This window comes from Rhyacophila brunnea, unplaced genomic scaffold (assembly GCF_057557595.1).
Source record: "Rhyacophila brunnea isolate RB1 unplaced genomic scaffold, BYU_Rbru_1.0 scaffold_10, whole genome shotgun sequence".
Classification (NCBI taxonomy): domain Eukaryota; kingdom Metazoa; phylum Arthropoda; class Insecta; order Trichoptera; family Rhyacophilidae; genus Rhyacophila; species Rhyacophila brunnea.
In genome coordinates, this window is record NW_028232752.1 from 44,848,113 (window position 1) to 44,864,774 (window position 16,662).

At 47.7% G+C, this 16,662-nt stretch overlaps 1 protein-coding gene across 1 annotated transcript; it reads right to left on the bottom strand.

Annotated features, from left to right (window-relative positions):
• Positions 1 to 3,674: 3,674 nt before the first annotated feature.
• Positions 3,675 to 5,240, bottom strand: LOC147079269 (uncharacterized). The gene has a single exon (XM_085949328.1). The coding sequence runs from the start codon at positions 4,875 to 4,877 to the stop codon at positions 3,675 to 3,677; it is 1,203 nt and encodes a 400-aa protein (XP_085805454.1). The 5' UTR covers positions 4,878 to 5,240.
• Positions 5,241 to 16,662: the final 11,422 nt, after the last annotated feature.

Here is a 16,662-nt window from a genome sequence, read left to right on the forward strand (position 1 = left end):
GCAGCAGTCCTAGCAGGCTCAGCGGGCTCAGCGGGCACAGCAGCAGATCGGCATACCAGCGCAATAGCGCGGCGCCGTGGTGACACAGCGAGCTCGCCGTCGGCAGGCAGGCCGCGCCGGGGCAGCGACACAGACGACCACGAGAGTTGCAAAGCACGTCCGCAGCGTAGCAGTGAGCACACACACTCAGTTTATAAGTTTTTTTGCACAATTAACTTTTTTAGGCTCAAAATTTTTTTTTCCGGTTTTGGAAATTTATTGTCAGTTTTTTTTTTAATTTAGGTACACAATTTTATGGTCTAGGTGGTCCGAAAATGGTTCGGACGCACCAGAGCGTTCTTTGCTGTCACTTGGCGTCGTGAGCGCCGACTTCGCCAAACATCGTTATATACCGTAAGTGGGCCGATTACCGGCCTTGTAACGATTTCACCACTATTAAAAAAAAAAAAAAGTTTTTGTTTACGTGCCCTTCTATTATGCTGCACAGTGAATTTTATCGTTTATATGATCATTTAGACGTTGTTTAGCACTTCCACTTAAAATTAAGATAGTTTTTGGATTTTGAATTTTTGCATTTGAACTTTAAATTTGAAATTTGGTTGTTCAAGGAGACTCGTAGCTTGGTAGCTTTCTTTTACACTTTGCGCACTTATTGTCTTTAGTTTGGTTCAGTGCATTGCACTTATTGTCTTTAACACTTTATTTTTGTTGTTGTTGCGAGGAACCGCGTGCAATCCCACTCGCAAGATATTTTATCATCGAGGAACCGCGTGCATCCCACTCGTGATATATTTAATTTGCCTTTACGATCAGCTTATATTATTTACCTGCAGGTAATCTGTCCCCTTCAGCGTCCACCGCTTACTGGACGATTAGACGTGTTTGTAAATGTAAATACGTATCCGGGTACCGGGTATCACCCAGTGACAAGGGACATGTTTTAAACTCCGCTCCTCCCACCTCGACATGGATATGCTGTTGCGATGATGCGCAACTGCTTACCATGCCACTACGGTGTGCCATTCAAAATGATTTTAAGTCCTCATTTGTCCCGAGCGGAGCCGCACGGGACTGGTGATACAGCCTGGCACCGAAGTGCTTGCAAACATGAATTGAAATGGTTCTTGGCAACTATCAATGAAGTTAAGAAGAGTCGTGAGAAGAAGCGGGGTGTTCCCGCTCTCCGTACGCTCTTGCGAATCTACTAAAGGCCTCAAAATTAGCCTCGGCCGCCACCAAGTCTGCGTGTCCCACTGGGCCCGAATGGGGGCGGACCCGGGCAAACAGCTCCGCTCGCTCGGTCTCCAAGAGTGGACAATCCCACAGCACATGCTCGACGTCCTGCTGGTCATGCCCACACGTGCACCCCGAGCCATGTCCCGCCAAGCCAAACTCATGCAGCTTGGACGCAAAATTTCCGTGACCAGTCATGAATTGACTGGTCCAATGATCCGGTAGTAATCTCCTGGTCATGAATCTTTCTTTAACATTAGGAAAAAATTTATGTGTCTGGCGGCCCTTGGTCGAGCCCGCCCATCTCGCCTGCCACGCCGTGTAAACGGCTTCAAAGACTAAGTTTGTTACAGTAATTCTGTAACTCACGCCCTCGGTTCTCAGTGGCGGTGTCAGAGGGACACCGTTGAGTGTAGTGCTGATTCCCCTCATAAGGAGGGAAACCGACCCTCTCAGTTGGACGTGCAAGTCGAGCGGCAGTACCCCCGCAAGGACCGCCAGAGCGTCAGTACTCACCGTTCGGTACGCCTTAGTCAGTCCGATCAGCGCCGTCCTCTGGCCGCTAAGCAGCGCTCTCCGAACGCAAGGCCGCACCGCTTGGGTGTGCCAAACGCTGGAGGCATAGCCCGCAATGCCCATGAAGACAGCACCATATGCAATCTTCAGCGCCCGCGGTTTGAGGCCCCAGTCGCATCCAGCCATGCGGGTCATCTTTTGGAAGGCTGCACGTGCCTTAGCGACCGCCTCAGTGGCGTGAGTCACAAAGCTCAGTTTGTTGTCCAGTATGATCCCGAGATAGGTCACCCTGAGGGAAAACCTGATCGGGGTGTTATTAAAGCGGATAGAAGGCGGTCGCCTGGTGATGTTGATCCTTGAACTGCCCTTGAGGAGGACAGCTTCAGTTTTTGCGGGCGCAAAGGTTAATCTGTTCAAGGTGCCCCACTCGGAGATCTTAGCCAGAGCACCCGACGCCACACGCTCAAGTCCCGCACGACTCGACGACTCCACTAGGAGTAGTAGGTCGTCGGCGTACGCGACAAGCGCGCAGCACCGGGGCAATGGCAGGTCAAGTATGTCGTCGAAAAGAATATTCCATAATAATGGGCCCAAAACGGAACCCTGGGGGCATCCCATGGTGGCCCTTCTGTTAACCAGGCTGGGGCCGGAATCATATATTACGTGTCTGTTGCCAAAATACGATTGTATCATCGCAAATAGGTCCCCGGGAATCCGCCTAAGCCGAAGCTTATGCAGAATAAGGGGCCACCATGCGGTGTCAAACGCACCAGCTATGTCAAGGAAGATGCCCGCCACAAGGCTCTCCTCTGTACTTTTAACAGTATCGAGGACCAATCTGACCGCGTCCTCGGTGGACCTCCCAGGCCTGAAGCCAAACTGTCTCGCAGAGAGAGGGGAAGAATCCCTCAAGTGAGCCTCCAGTCTAGCGGAGATGAGGCGCTCTAGAATTTTCCCCAGTACCGGGAGGAGTGTAATTGGCCTATAGGCCTTCGGATCGTGAGGGGGTCGCAAGCCCGCCTTCGGTATGATCTTGAGGAGACCAATCTTCCAGCAATCCGGGAATATGCCCTCTCTCATGCAGTCAACGTACAGGCCAGTGAGCTCGTGGGAAGCCCAGAGCCATGCTCTTTTGGCGATTTCATTACTGATACAGTCTAGTCCCGGCGCTTTACCGCCTCGGAGTCGGTCAAACCAGTCCCCGACCTCTGCCCTGGTAGGCGTCTGCGAGCTCGGGATCTCCAGAGGCAATAGGGCCTCGTCGCGGAGTCGGGTCATCCTCTCGTCTCCCCCGTCTAGCGAGTCCTGCGGCACCAAGGCGTCCAGCAGTATCGCCGTGGACTCCGCAAAGCTTGCAGCAAATCCACCCCCCGGGCGCCGCATAGCCGCGGCGACTCCGACGGGGCGTGAGCCCCGCTTCATCACCCGGAAAGGCGGCCCCCACGGGTCGTGTCCCCCCATGTCTGTGACAAAGCTCCTCCAGTGGTCCCTTTTGGTTTGGTTCACCCGCTTTTTAAAGCGGGTTCTGGCAGCTCTGTGGGCGTCCTGCAGGAACAAGAGCCGGTCAGCATCAAATGGATGAGGACGGGGTTTCCTCGCCTTTTGCAATGCCCTGAGGGCGCGCTTCATTAGACGCTTCAGCTCGGAGAGCCTTGGCGTCCACCACGGGGCCAAGTTGGGCGGTCTCAGGGTGGTCCGTCCCAGTGCGGCCTCTGCAGAGTCAGTGATGCACTTGGTAATGGCAGCGGCCTTGCAGTTTGCGTCAAGTCCAGAGTAGTTCGGGCTGAGATGGTCAAGCCTTCTGCATATCTCGGCATCAAACCCATCCCATTTTCCTCCGCTCGATCGAAAGCCCCTGGGAAGCAGGGCACTCTCGGGTTGGCTCATAGGGGAGGCACCTCTCCCAGTCTGTAACGAAAATGTGATCAGACGGTGATCGCCTTTTTGAACCGTGTGCAGGCCGGACACTTAGGCGGCGCCTCAAGACCAGGACAATCCGCCCTGTCGTGACCCTCCACAGAACAGTGCCCACATGTGGCAGCTTTGGCCGAACAATGTTTCGCCATATGGCCGTAGAGGTGGCATTTTGCGCACTTGAGTACGCCACAAAAGTCACGTACAGGGAAGGACTCCCAACCATGAAAGAGCCTGCTCTCTCTCAAAAGGGCCTCGTGCACCTTTCCAGGAACGTAAAGCACCATATGGCACTTCTCGCCCCTTGGGCCGGCTTTGTGGCTAATCTTTATTTCGCTTTTTTCAGATTCTGTCAAGGAGAGAGAATCGCCGGTGTTGTCCACAATGGCTTGGCGGAGTTCGCCCTCCGTGGTGCTGCTGGGGGTATTAAAAATTATCACCCTCGGTATTTTTCTTGCCGCAACCTGCGCCCGAAGACCAGCCTGGGAGAGTCCAGGAGCCTCTACAAGGCGTTTGGCCTCCTCAGCGGACTTGGGGTGCACAATGACTCCGCCGCCACGGATCATTCGGACCCCCGTAACATGAACACCCAAGGCCTCAGGAGAGATAGCCTTTTTGACTACCTCTTTGGTGGTACTGGACTCCTGCCCCTCTTTTGTCGGGAAAAACATGACACCGGGCCTAGCAGCTGTCTTCGGGGGGACAGGTGGCCATGCGGTAGGGGCCCTCGAGGGTTGAGCGTCCCTTCGAGCGATGTCACTCCACAAGGATCTGGGAGGCGCGATGGGGGCCTGTGCGATGGCCTTAGCGAGAGAAGCACGGTCCTTGACTATAGCTTTATGGGCCTCCAGGTCTATGGCCATTGCCCACGACTCCGTGATTGCCTTTTGCAATTCAGTGGAGGCCTCGTTGATGGTCGCTCTGGGGACGCGGGAATCCCGTGTGAGGATACCCACTGCCCTTTTGATCGCCAGTGTGATGCGCGACGCCACCTCCTGGGACTCGCTGAGGATGCTAGCCGCATCCGGGCTCAGCTCCTCCTGAGAGGTGGACGCCGATCTAAGGAATGGTTCCTTATTCTTATCACTTTTCTTCCCCTTTGCCTTGGGGACCGAACCAGACTCGCCAGCCCCCTCGGCAAGGTCAGACTTCCGCTTCCTCATCGAAGCCCTGGAAGCGCCCACATCCACGGGGTCACCCTTAGGGTTACCCATCACTTGTCACTTGTCTTCAAACAAAAGGTAAATGTCACTATGCGCGACTTTGAAAAGTTCGCCGTAAACGCGTATAGCGTATATACGGAACGGTGGCAAACCACCGGCCGCGTAACGAAAGTCACTAGAAATAACGTTAGTTGTGTTCTTTTTCACTTCGCTTTTCTAAGTGTAACCCACTGACTGCCCGGAGGCGAGTAATATCGTCCTCGGGTTTTAGATGTCTCGTGGCATTAAGCCTTCAGTTCACTTCACTTTGGCACTTATTGTTATTGTTATTATTTTTCAGTTTTATTGTTTTTCACTGTTTAAGCGAGGAACCGCAGGCAATCCCACTCGCACCAAATTTCACTAAGTGAACATTAGTGATGCTTTTGATGATATTTGAGTTGGTACTTTTGGGCAACCAGACGCTTTCGTATTGCTTTGATTATAAGATGTATGTTTTTTCATTTATAACAAGCACCCATAGATAACTATAAATATTCAAATAAACAATAACATGTATACGAATTCCGATTAAAACTGATCATTTCATTGAAACGCGGGCGTACGACATATCGGCGTTTTACGACCAGTGACAAGGGACAATGTTTTAGGAAGTTCCCCATCTCCACCCCTTATGTTTGTACTGTCGTGATTAAGCACGGCGGTCTCCCATAAGGCTTAGTACGTGTCTGAAAGAAGTGATTTTAAATGCTCAATTCCGTCCCGATGCGGAGCTGCACGGGACTGATTATGTTACAACCATGCACCTAAGTGCTTACAGAATCTAGTATAGAAAGAAATTTGGCCCAGCCCTGCTGTTCCTCAGCGTTAAGCGCCCTGTGTACCCGTGTACTGAATTTCATGGCTCGAATTAGAATCTACGGAGGAGTCGGGACTATCCCGCTCCCCATATGACGCTGCAAATTTTTCAAATGCCGCAAAGTTGGCCTCGGTTGAAATCAAGTCCGCGTGGCCAATTGGGCCCGTGTGAGGACGGACCCTGGCTAACAACTCCGCTCGTTCGGGTGCCATAAGCGGGCAGTCCCATAGGACGTGTTCAACGTCCTGGTGGTCATGCCCACAGGTGCAACCCGGCCCATCTACTATCAAGCCAAGCTCGTGGAGCCTGGCGGCGAAATTGCCATGGCCGGTTAGGAACTGACTCGTCCAGTGAGAAGGTTGAAGTCTTCTCGTTTGGTGCCTGCAGAATACGTCTGGAAAAAATCGAAATGTGTGCCGTCCCTTGGAGGAAGCCGTCCACCTCGTCTGCCATGCCGCAAATGCGGTCTTGTAGACCAGCTTGCTTACAGTCACCCTGTAAGGAACGTCCTCGGATCTCTGTGGCGGCGTCAATTGAACGCCGGCGAGTGTAGTGCTGATCCCCCTCAGGAGAAGGGTAATCGATCCTCTCACTTGGACGTGCAGATCGAGGGGCAGCACCCCCGCGAGCACGGCAAGCGCGTCTGTGGAAGTTGTACGATAGGCCTTTGTGAGTGAGATCAGCGCAAGTCGCTGACCGCTCAGTAGTTCGCGTTTGACTAGGCTTAATGAGTTTACTCGGGAGTGCCAGACGCTGGAGGCGTAGCCGGCTATTCCCATGAAAATTGCGCCATATGCAACCTTAAGGGCTCTAGGTTTTAGTCCCCAATTGCTGCCCGCCATTCGGGCCATCTTCTGAAAGGCCAGACCGGCCTTGGAGACGGCCGTCTTAGCATGTTTAACGAAAGACAGCCTACTATCAAGAATTACACCCAGGTACGTTACGCTTTCTGAGAAACGCACTGGGGTTTGGCCAAAAATTACCCGGGGTGGCCGTTTAATAATGTTTACCCGGGAGCTGCCCTTGAGGAGGACAGCCTCCGTTTTGCTCGGGGCAAAGGTAAGCCTATTCAGTAATCCCCATTTGAGAATTTTGCCCAAGGCATCCGTGGCTAAGTGACAAGGGACAGTGGGAATCTCGTTAATCCATTCATGCGCGTCACAATTAGATGACGAGGCATTTGGCTACCTTAAGAGAGTCATAGTTACTCCCGCCGTTTACCCGCGCTTGCTTGAATTTCTCCACGTTGACATTCAGAGCACTGGGCAGAAGTCACATTGCGTCAACACCCGTTAGGGCCATCGCAATGCTTTGTTTTAATTAGACAGTCGGATTCCCCTTGTCCGTGCCAGTTCTGAGTTGACCGTCTTGCAAATTGACGAACAGTTCATCCCCGATTTTCGACAGGTACATGCTTTACTGCACCCCTTGCATGCACAAGAAAGCACTTTCAGTATTTTTTCAGGCGCTGGATCTTTAATGATCTCCACGGGTATTAGACCATTGCCGGTTCACTGCCACCCCAATCTTCTGGTTTTTTAACATTACCAAGCCAAGTTTGTATTTGGTAGTAGGATCTCAGCGAATGGTGTCGCGCTGCGTCTCGAGTTGGTGGTAGTCTTGATAGATTAAATTTAATCTGTTTGGCCGATTTCATGAATAGCTGATAACGGGGGTAGGTAGGGGGGGGGGGGGCGGTTGGTCGGTGATGCGAGTCACAGTTGTATGCACAATGTGCACTGTGACGTCAGTTATTTTTAGCGATGTGCACCGTGCCGGGTTTGATTGTTCGGTCTCAGTTGTGTGCACAATGTACTGAGAAGGAAGGTGACTCGGGTGGTCGAAATGAAACGCTCGATCGTCTCAACAGAGATCCGTTTAATACAATAAACAACAGAAATATGGGTTGTAATATTATTCAATCACAAAGACAGGTTTAATTATCGAATTTATACATGAACAAAAATAATCAACTAGTTACAACACAAATCTACTAAGCCAATGGTAGGGACCTGAAGGGGTTAAATAATTATACAGGTACAGTATAGATTATATTACCATAGGGACACATCAAATAACAAACGAAAATCTCACTATTTTTAAAAAAAGTTATACACTAATTTCATCCTATTCCATACGACCGATATAGGGCTTCGTTTGAGAGTACTGGGCCGAAGGTGCCCAGTATGGCAACCACAGTTTGAACCTGTGAAGACTTGGCTACATGAAGCTACTTGCCAACCTTCGTATCTGATCCTCTCCAGAGACAGGGGAGCTTATTGGTTTTCTGAAAGGGTATATTTTTTTTATTAAAAATCGTTATGTTGTATGAACGGCCGACAGGTGGCAGTGGTATTTGCGAATAAAATTATATTAATTCGAAGTCGAAGATTGAAAGCCTTCAAACACCTACTAGTCGTACCGGTCTGGTTATATTGGCCGTCGAAACGACTAGAGACAAGCGTAACCCTATATCTATGCGTATTTGACGAAATATTGTACCACAAAATTTCACCTGATTTAGAATGAAGGCATTCAATGAAATTTACTTTTACGGGCAGGAATAGAGGTACAAGCCTTCGATGATACCTACGACGTCCGCCACTTACTTATTGATTCGATTTATACCGACGTAACTGTGAAATAATTAAAACAGAAAAATAACATTACAATATTACATGTCAAATCGTAGTAAACATCGCGCCACCGACTCGCTTCCGGCGAACATTCACAGGTGGCAGTATATTCGCCGCCTCGCGACGATTATATTGGTTTCAAACCGATCCGGCGCGGTCCGTTATAATTGAACGCAACTGTTATTTACTTTATCCCCCGATTAAAATATTGTGGTACAATACGTCGTAATACAAAAATTACGAGCCTTAATTAATTTTAATTTCTAAACACGGTAATGACAATATCAAAGTCAGTGGATCGCGGAATAAATTTAAAAACAACCACGAGATGACATTATATGTCAGGCCTCAAATAACGGCACTATCTCTACAAAAAGAAAAACACACACATGAATCAATAATATACAGCATAAAAAGAAGAAACAATAATTAAAAATAAAGCCAGTGACCCTGGAATTAATTCAATACTAGCAGGGCATAGTTTTGATATTATTTAGACCCAGTGGAAGGCACTAGCTTGAAGTGAATTCGGCACGAAATAGGCGGGAAAGACGAAAGTCGATAATACGTAAGGTTATAAACAAATAATAAATCAACAGTTATATCGACACAGGGTACTTAGGTTTGTATCACGTGCTGATGTGTGAAGTCTTCGATGACCTTCGGGTGAAGGTACCGTGGAGATCCAGGTGATGTCCTCAAGGCGTCGGGGAAGAAAAGAGAGCGTCTTCACTTGACTTGACTTTGGGTATTCCTTAATAGTTTTGGGGCTCACATACGTTAAGCATTATCCCCTTCGTCTCTTTTTCTAGGACGCTGTTTAAAGGTTTCTCTGAATTTACGTGTGTGATTTTACTCTGGGTCTTGAGGAGACCCGTTTACTTCTGGGTCTTGAAGAGGCCCGTTCGGGTCTTGAGGAGACTCGGGTGAGGTTTTTTAGATCCTCTCTATTGCAAAGGGTGTTGTTTTAATATTGATTTTAGTTAAAAAGAGAAAGTTTTCAACTAAATATAGTTATAGTTCTTTCAGTCATACGCACTCGGGCCACCGCCCGGACCACCGCCATCACCATCCGCACACCCGCCGACCACCATCGGTTAAAATCCGGCAATTTGCCATCTTGTTTGAGGACGTCAGAAGAGGAGGAGTTTGAGTGTAGCTTCGGGGTGCTGTTTCGGACATCTAGGAGTCATGTACGGGGCGGAGTTCATCATTGAGAGTCCGCCGTGTCAGCTCATCGTCCATGTTAGTTTTAGCAGGCTCGCCGGCACGCCATTTTGCAAGGCCTGTCATGCTAGTTACAAAGCGTCCACCACACCAGTCCAAGCAGTCCGATGAAAGAAGAAAGAAACGATAACCATTCGTATCGGGACATATTAAGCCCGTTTGCTCATCAAAATTTGAGCCGCGGTGGGGTGAAAAACTCTAGGAGTGTTTGTGAGACACTCCCGGCCAAAAACCCTGCCGCTGTGAGTTTTATCTGTAAACTTTATTTTCAAAAAGATCAGGTTAGTGTTTGTTAGGGATATAGATTCGTGAGAATTGCCATCTTTCACGGGTCTAAAGCTGCTTTCCTCCAGTCTTCCGTCTATGTGGGCTGTTGCAACCATTTATCGCTCGACTCAGAGTTTTGAGGGCGGGTTTGGTAGGCGGGTCGTGGCAGCTTGAGACTCTGAACAGAGAGGGGCAGCTTTGGATCTGTAAATGGAAATGTCGGTTAGATTTGTTATTTTTTCTTCGGTCGTGGCTGTTTGTGTTTGTTAGATCCTGTCTTTATTCTCCTTAGGAAGGATCTGGGTCTGTCATGGTCCATGATGGTGTTTTTGTCGTAGTCATTAAGATTTTTGATTGCTGCGTTTGGATGGTTATCCATTGACGCGTAGAATTTTGTGGCTAGCTTTCCGATATGCTCTTCTAGCATTTCTATTTCTAGGTCTCTGTGCAGTATTTTGGTACGGACGTAGTTCGGAGCGCCTGTGATTGATCTTAAGACTACGTTATATACTAATTGTAGTTTCTTGATTAGATTTGGACTGCCGTGAGCCCATGTGGGGCATGCGTATGTCATGGTCGGTCTGATTATCGCTGTAAGTAATAGTAATTTGCCTGTCATTGAGACTTTGCTACGTCTACCTAGCATTGGGTTTAATCTGGCTTTGACTATTCTAGCTTCTCTGTCTTTTGCATTGACGTGTTTAAAGAATGTAAGATTCCTATCTAAATGTAGTCCGAAGTATTTAACTGTGCTTGACCACGGGATTAATTTTTTGTCCATGACAATTTGGTTTCTGCTTTTGCTGAGTCTATCGCTTCTATGACTAAAAATGATTGCCTCGCTTTTGTCGGTATTTAATTTGATGCGCCACTCGTCACACCATTTAACTATTTTGTTGGCTGCTAACTGAACTAATTTAGTGGCCTGGTTGCATTGAATAGATCTGGCAAGTATAGCGGTGTCGTCTGCGTATTGTGCGACTATGCAGGATCTTGCGGAGGTGTTTGTTGGGATAGGTATGTCTCTGGTGTACAGGTTATATAGGATGGGGGCTAGTACCGATCCTTGAGGGACTCCAGCTTTGGCGAGTCTGATGGAAGATTTGATTCCGTAGTATTTGACTGAGAATTGTCTTCTGGTTAGGAAGGAGTTTAGGATCTTGATCATCGGCAGTTCTATTTCTGCTCTGGAGAGTTTGACGATCAATCCCTCGATCCAGACCTTGTCGAAGGCCTTCGCTATATCCAGGAACAGTCCTGTGGTGAATTGTCGATGGTTGAGTGCATCTTTGATGTACTCTGTGGTACGTAGCAGCTGGTGGTTCGTGGAGTGGCCTTTTCTAAAACCATGCTGTTTGTCTGGTATGAGTTTTTTCTCATCTATGGTGATTTGAAGTCTTGATTTTATAGCTCTTTCTAGTATTTTACTCATCGTGGGGAGTAAGCTAATTGGCCTGTGGTTCTGAGGGAGCTTTAAGTTCTTGCCAGGTTTTGGCAGGAGGATAATATCAGCATTTTTCCATGAGTCAGGGAAGTACTGCTGTTCTAAGCAGGCGTTGAGTATGTTGGTTAGGTACTCTACGCCAGTGTCTGTGAGCTTTTTGAGGGTAAGGTTACTTATCCCGACTATACCAGGAGCTTTGCGATTTCTAAGTCGCTTAATTAAGAATTCGGTTTCGTCTGTTGTGACGGTTACCATTGGTGGCGGTGGAGGACTAGGTGTGGCATTGACTATGGCTCTGGCTTCTCTGTTGATTGATTGTATGTGTCTTTTTTTATCTCTGTAATGAGTGTCTGAGTCGGAATCTGAATCTGTGTCTGAGTATGATTCTGAATCTGCTTCCGAGTCTGAGTCTGCTATCGGGTTTGGAGTGAATTGATCTTCTATACTGTCCGCAAACAGTTCGCACTTGTCTTGGGTAGTATAGACTGGGCCTCTTGGGCCGTCAAGTGGCGTAATGGGACATTTTTTGACCCGCAGGATTTTAGTTAGTGACCAGTAAGGGTGGCTGCCCTTCACTAAGTATTCTAGTTTTCAAGTTCAAGTTTCCTCGGAAAAGCGTCTGATTTCTTTTCTGACTTTCTTCTTCAGCTCTTTGGCTTTAGAGATGACAGCAGGATCGCCCGTGTCCTGACCGAGTTTTCTGGTTATATTTCTTTCCGTTATGAGGAGTTTGATCGGTTTTGGTAGGTCGAGTCTGTGTTTGAGGTCTGGGCTAATAGGGGTTGAGGCTGCTTTAAGAGCCTCCTGTATAGTAGTCGTTAGATCTGCTATTGCGGTGTCTATTTCTATTTCGTTTGTGAGAAGAGTGCGGGGTGTAAGATGTTCCTCCATATAAGCACCGAAGTCTTCCCATGATACTTTGTATCTGGTGGAATCGGGCAGTGTGGCAAAAGGGTCTACTGGGTCTCCCAGGTACAGTAGTATGGGTTTGTGGTCTGAGTAAAGGTCTTCTAGTGCTCGGATAATTGGTATGTAGCTGGTGTTCCTGAGGATAGCGAAGTCCAGGACGTTGAAAGGTTTCCATAATGAAGGAGCCACTACGATTGATTGGGTGTCCTGAGTGAATTGAAAGATTTTATTGCCTCTATAGTCGCTGCTGGGGCAGTTCCATAACCGGTGCTTGGCGTTGAAGTCCCCTGCTATTATTGATATAGGGAAAAGTGGGTCTAGTAGGTCGTGGAATTCTTGGGGAGTGGGATTTTTATTAGGTGGGCAATAGATGGAGGAAAATTGGATGAGACCATAGTTTTTGGTGTTAACCAGTACCGTGGTCTCCTCTATGTTATGTGTGAAGGTCGGAGTAGCTACTGATGGTCGGTTTGAGGGGCAGTGATCGATCTTTGATTTGATGATGACAGCTGTGCCTCCTCCCTTATTCGTTAGTCTATCCGTCCTGTATGTGGAGTAGTTTGGGAAAATTATTTTATGTTGTGGTTTAAGCCACGTCTCGTTGACTAATAGGATGTCTATGTCATGCTCTTCAAGGAAGTGGATGATCTCCTTTTTGTCGCTCATGACGAGGCCTCTGGCATTCCAGAAGGCTATCTGGAGGGATGTAGGTTTAAATTTGGTAGCCATTTGGGATGTGAGAGGGAAGTCGCTATTGGGAGACGGTTTTTAGAATCTACCTATTGTCCTAGTGAAGCTAGAGAAGCCGTAGCTTGTTTTATTAGCTGTTCTAGTATTTTTCTGGTGGACGCCTGTGCGTTGTTCTGAATTGCTTGGTTTTGCATTCTGTATGCATGTGGAGTCTGTAACAGTGGTTGTTTGGGTGGGTTGGCTTGGCTTAGCGGAGGCCATTGTAGTTTCGAGCTCGGCCATTGTGGCATTGGGGCGGCTTGGAAAGCTGGTCCATGCCACACGGGCCTTGGAGCTTGGAAGCCTAGCCTTGGGGCTTGGAAAGCTGTTCTGTGCCATGCAGGTCTTGGTGGTGCTGTTCTCTGAGCTTGCATGTTGTAGCGCGTGGGCGGACCATTCCAGGCGGGCTTATGCCCAGGGAAGCGCTGTCCCTGGTTTGTTGGTGCGGGTTTTTTGTTGTTTGGGTTGACCGGACAACCCCTATAGTTAGGCGGGTGAGGGCCACCGCAGTTGGCACAAGTCGCCGGGCCGGTTTCCCTCGTGCGTTTGCAAGTCTCCGTGCGATGGCCTTCGCCGCACTTCACGCACTTTGGTGGTGCATGGCAGCTTTTGTTGGCGTGTCCAAACTGCTGGCAGTTGTGGCATTGGCCTTTTTCGGTTTTTTTCCTCATTACTTCCACCTTGATTTTCATCGTGAGCAGGGAGTCTAGGTTGAAAATATTTCAGAATTTCATATAGAATCATTGGAAGTGGGGAAAGGTCTTTCTTCCTTGTCATTCTATGAACCCGTCTTATCGGGTATCCAAGACTTTTTAGTTCTTTTTCTAAGGTATCTTCGGCGAAAGACTCGCAAATGCCCTTCATGACCACCTTTAGAACTTTTTCCTCATCGAGTTCGTAGGTGTGGAATGCGATTTTTTTAGTGTCCAGTAAGCTGGATACTTTTCTGTAGGTCCGTGGGTCTGGGAATGTTAGTTTAACTTTCTCCGGTAAGTTAATTGAGTCTGCTATTGTCAGCCCATTTAGTTTAGCATGGATTACTACCGTTGGGAAGTCCTTTTTATAGTGGAGGAAGATCGGCGGGGGGAGCTTGACATATTGTCGTGGGTTGCTAGCGGACGCGGGTGTCGAGGGTTGTGTTCTTGTAGTTGGTGTTTGTACTGGGGGGGGGGTGGATTTTTGTGGTGGGTTGGGGGAGTTGGCCTGTTTCTGGGGAGTGGTTAGGTGGATTGGGGGGGAGCTGCTAGTGGATGAGTCGTGTGTTGTGGAGGAGTTGTGTGATGATGATGAAGCTGAAGTGTTTGCCTCGTTGTCCACTTCTTCATGGATCATACTGAGATCTTTAAAGCCCTCTTTAATGATCGGGTCTGAGTGCGGGTCTGATTCAGGTTCAGAGTCCGAGTCTATCCCGATGATATCCTGAGTTTTAGGGAGCTGCGTTTGGCTTTGGGTCATGGATCTGCTCCTGGTTTGTCTTTGTTTCTTGGGTGATTCGCTCTTGCATTTTGTGTTGTCATTTGGCTGTTTGGGGAATATGTAGTTGCTTGCGAAGACCATGAAGAGTAAGGCCTCTGGGAAATTTTTAGGGGCCCCTGTATCATTGATTTTTTGGATTTCCTGTCGGATTTTTACGGCAGAAAAGTCTCCAGTGACGTCAAATTTCTTTGGTGCCATGGCGAGGTTGAAATTTACGATTCGAGGGAGAAGATTGAAAATTTATAGAGCTGTGAAAGAGTTTGTTGAAAGGTCAAGTCAATATTGCGCAATTCTGAACTGCGCAATTCCGGGTTGAGCAATCTATGGGAGAGAAGTTATTGCGCAATCTGTAAAATTAAAGGGGTCCTGCACAAAGGATACAGTTCATACAAGTCGGGCCAACAATTTAAGATTTTAAGGGGTCCAATAACGGTTCCTACAAGCCAAAACTTAATATTGCGCAATTCCGGGTTGTACAATCTATATAAGAGAGAGGTTGTTGTGCAATCTGTAGAAGTAAAAGGGTCCTGCACAAAGGACACAGTTCATACAAGTCAGGCCAACAATTTCAGATTTTAAGGGGTCCACTAACGGTTCCTACAAGTCTAAACTTAATATTGCGCAATTCTGAATTGCGCAACTCCGGGTTGCAAAGCTGTAAAAGAGAAGTTATTGCGTAATCTGTAAAAATAGGGGGGTCCTGCACAAAGGAAACAGTTCATACAAGTCGAGTTAAGGTTTTAGGATTTTAAGTGGGTCTAATAACGGTTCCTACAAGTCTAAATTTAAATTTAATATTGCGCATTCTGAGTTGCGCAACTCTGGGTTGCAAAAACTATAAGAATATAATAATATAAATAACTATAAGAGAGCAGATTTTAGAGGTATAAAATTATAGATGACGATATTGCGCAATGATCGTTGACAGTAGGTAGGAGTGTCTGTGGTAGGTAGGTGGGGGAAGAGTGGATGTGCTGTTGGTAGGTAGGTGGAAACTTGCTCGATGGCTGGCGACCTATGGTGATAAGTAGGTGTGAGATATCTTTAGGGGCTGGAAAAGGGTCTCGTCGGCGAGCTAAAATTCTGGAAATTTGTCGGTATACGTTCGCGGCGGAAAAAAGGGTCAGACGGAGCGAGCGAATCTATTGTTATTAGTAGCAGGTAGGTGAAGCCTCTGTGCTTTATGTAGGTTTAAACGATTTTATTTGGTAGGTAGGTAAATATTATCTAGACAAAATTGAAAGACAGAATGAAATACAAGGATATAAAATGGTAATAGTAACTTAGCTTTGAGCCCTAAAATCCCGGGCGGCGTAGTCTGGAGGTCCCGTGAGAACTGTGGCACTTTGTTGACAAGCCGGAACTAGCCGGGAGTACACTTCCGTATTTTATTTACACGTGATGATGATCCCTCCAATTCAGGCTTGGCTTCGGTCAGCCGCTGAACTCACAGTGAACTCGAGATAAAGCCGATCGGAACTCGCGGTATGCTCAGCAAGAATTTATTTCCGGTATTTCAAGTCGCGGCGTGAATGATTCGAATAGTAAATTATCTAGGGCGATATACAAGAGATTTTCCGAGTGGTTAACGATATCAAACAAAATCCTTCGAGTATATTCCTAGGCCGTGATTTCAATTGAATATTTTGAGAAAAACTTTTCAATTTACTATCACGGGATCTGAGTTTATAAACGATTTTAATGCAGTATAAGACGCGGCGCGAAGATCGAATTGGCAACGAATTTCAGTTGAATATTCTGAAAAGAACTTTCCAACTTGATAATTCGTGCGGGTTGTGCGTGCGAGAGCGAGGTCTGGTCGATGTATGAAAGCGGTCGAAAGTATCAGAGAGCGGTCGATGGTAAGCAAGAAAGGCGTACGAGCGGGTCGAGTGCCAGTGAGCAAGTGGTGGAGCGTCTTCACGTTGCGCCAGCTCATTTAAAAGCTTCCCCTCTGCTGCCAGAAAGGAGGGGGGAGTGTTTCCTGGCGGCCGTGTACTCCGCTATTCAACGCCAGAGGCCGTTAAGGTATCAATCTTTGAGATTTGATAACCGCAGCGGGGAAGTTCTATTTTTGAAAGATGCCGACTTCTTTTCGTTGTGACCGGCGTACTTGAATTTTAGTTATTTATAATTTTAAGTCGAATGGAGTGGATATTCGAGCTGTCATGTCAGGTACTTGATATCTGGGAACGTCACGTTTCACACGGGAACGTGTGTCTTTAATTTATCGGATGCTTTATTTTCTATTTGCTTTGCGTAAGACAGCAGGTAGTATGGTCAGGGTCG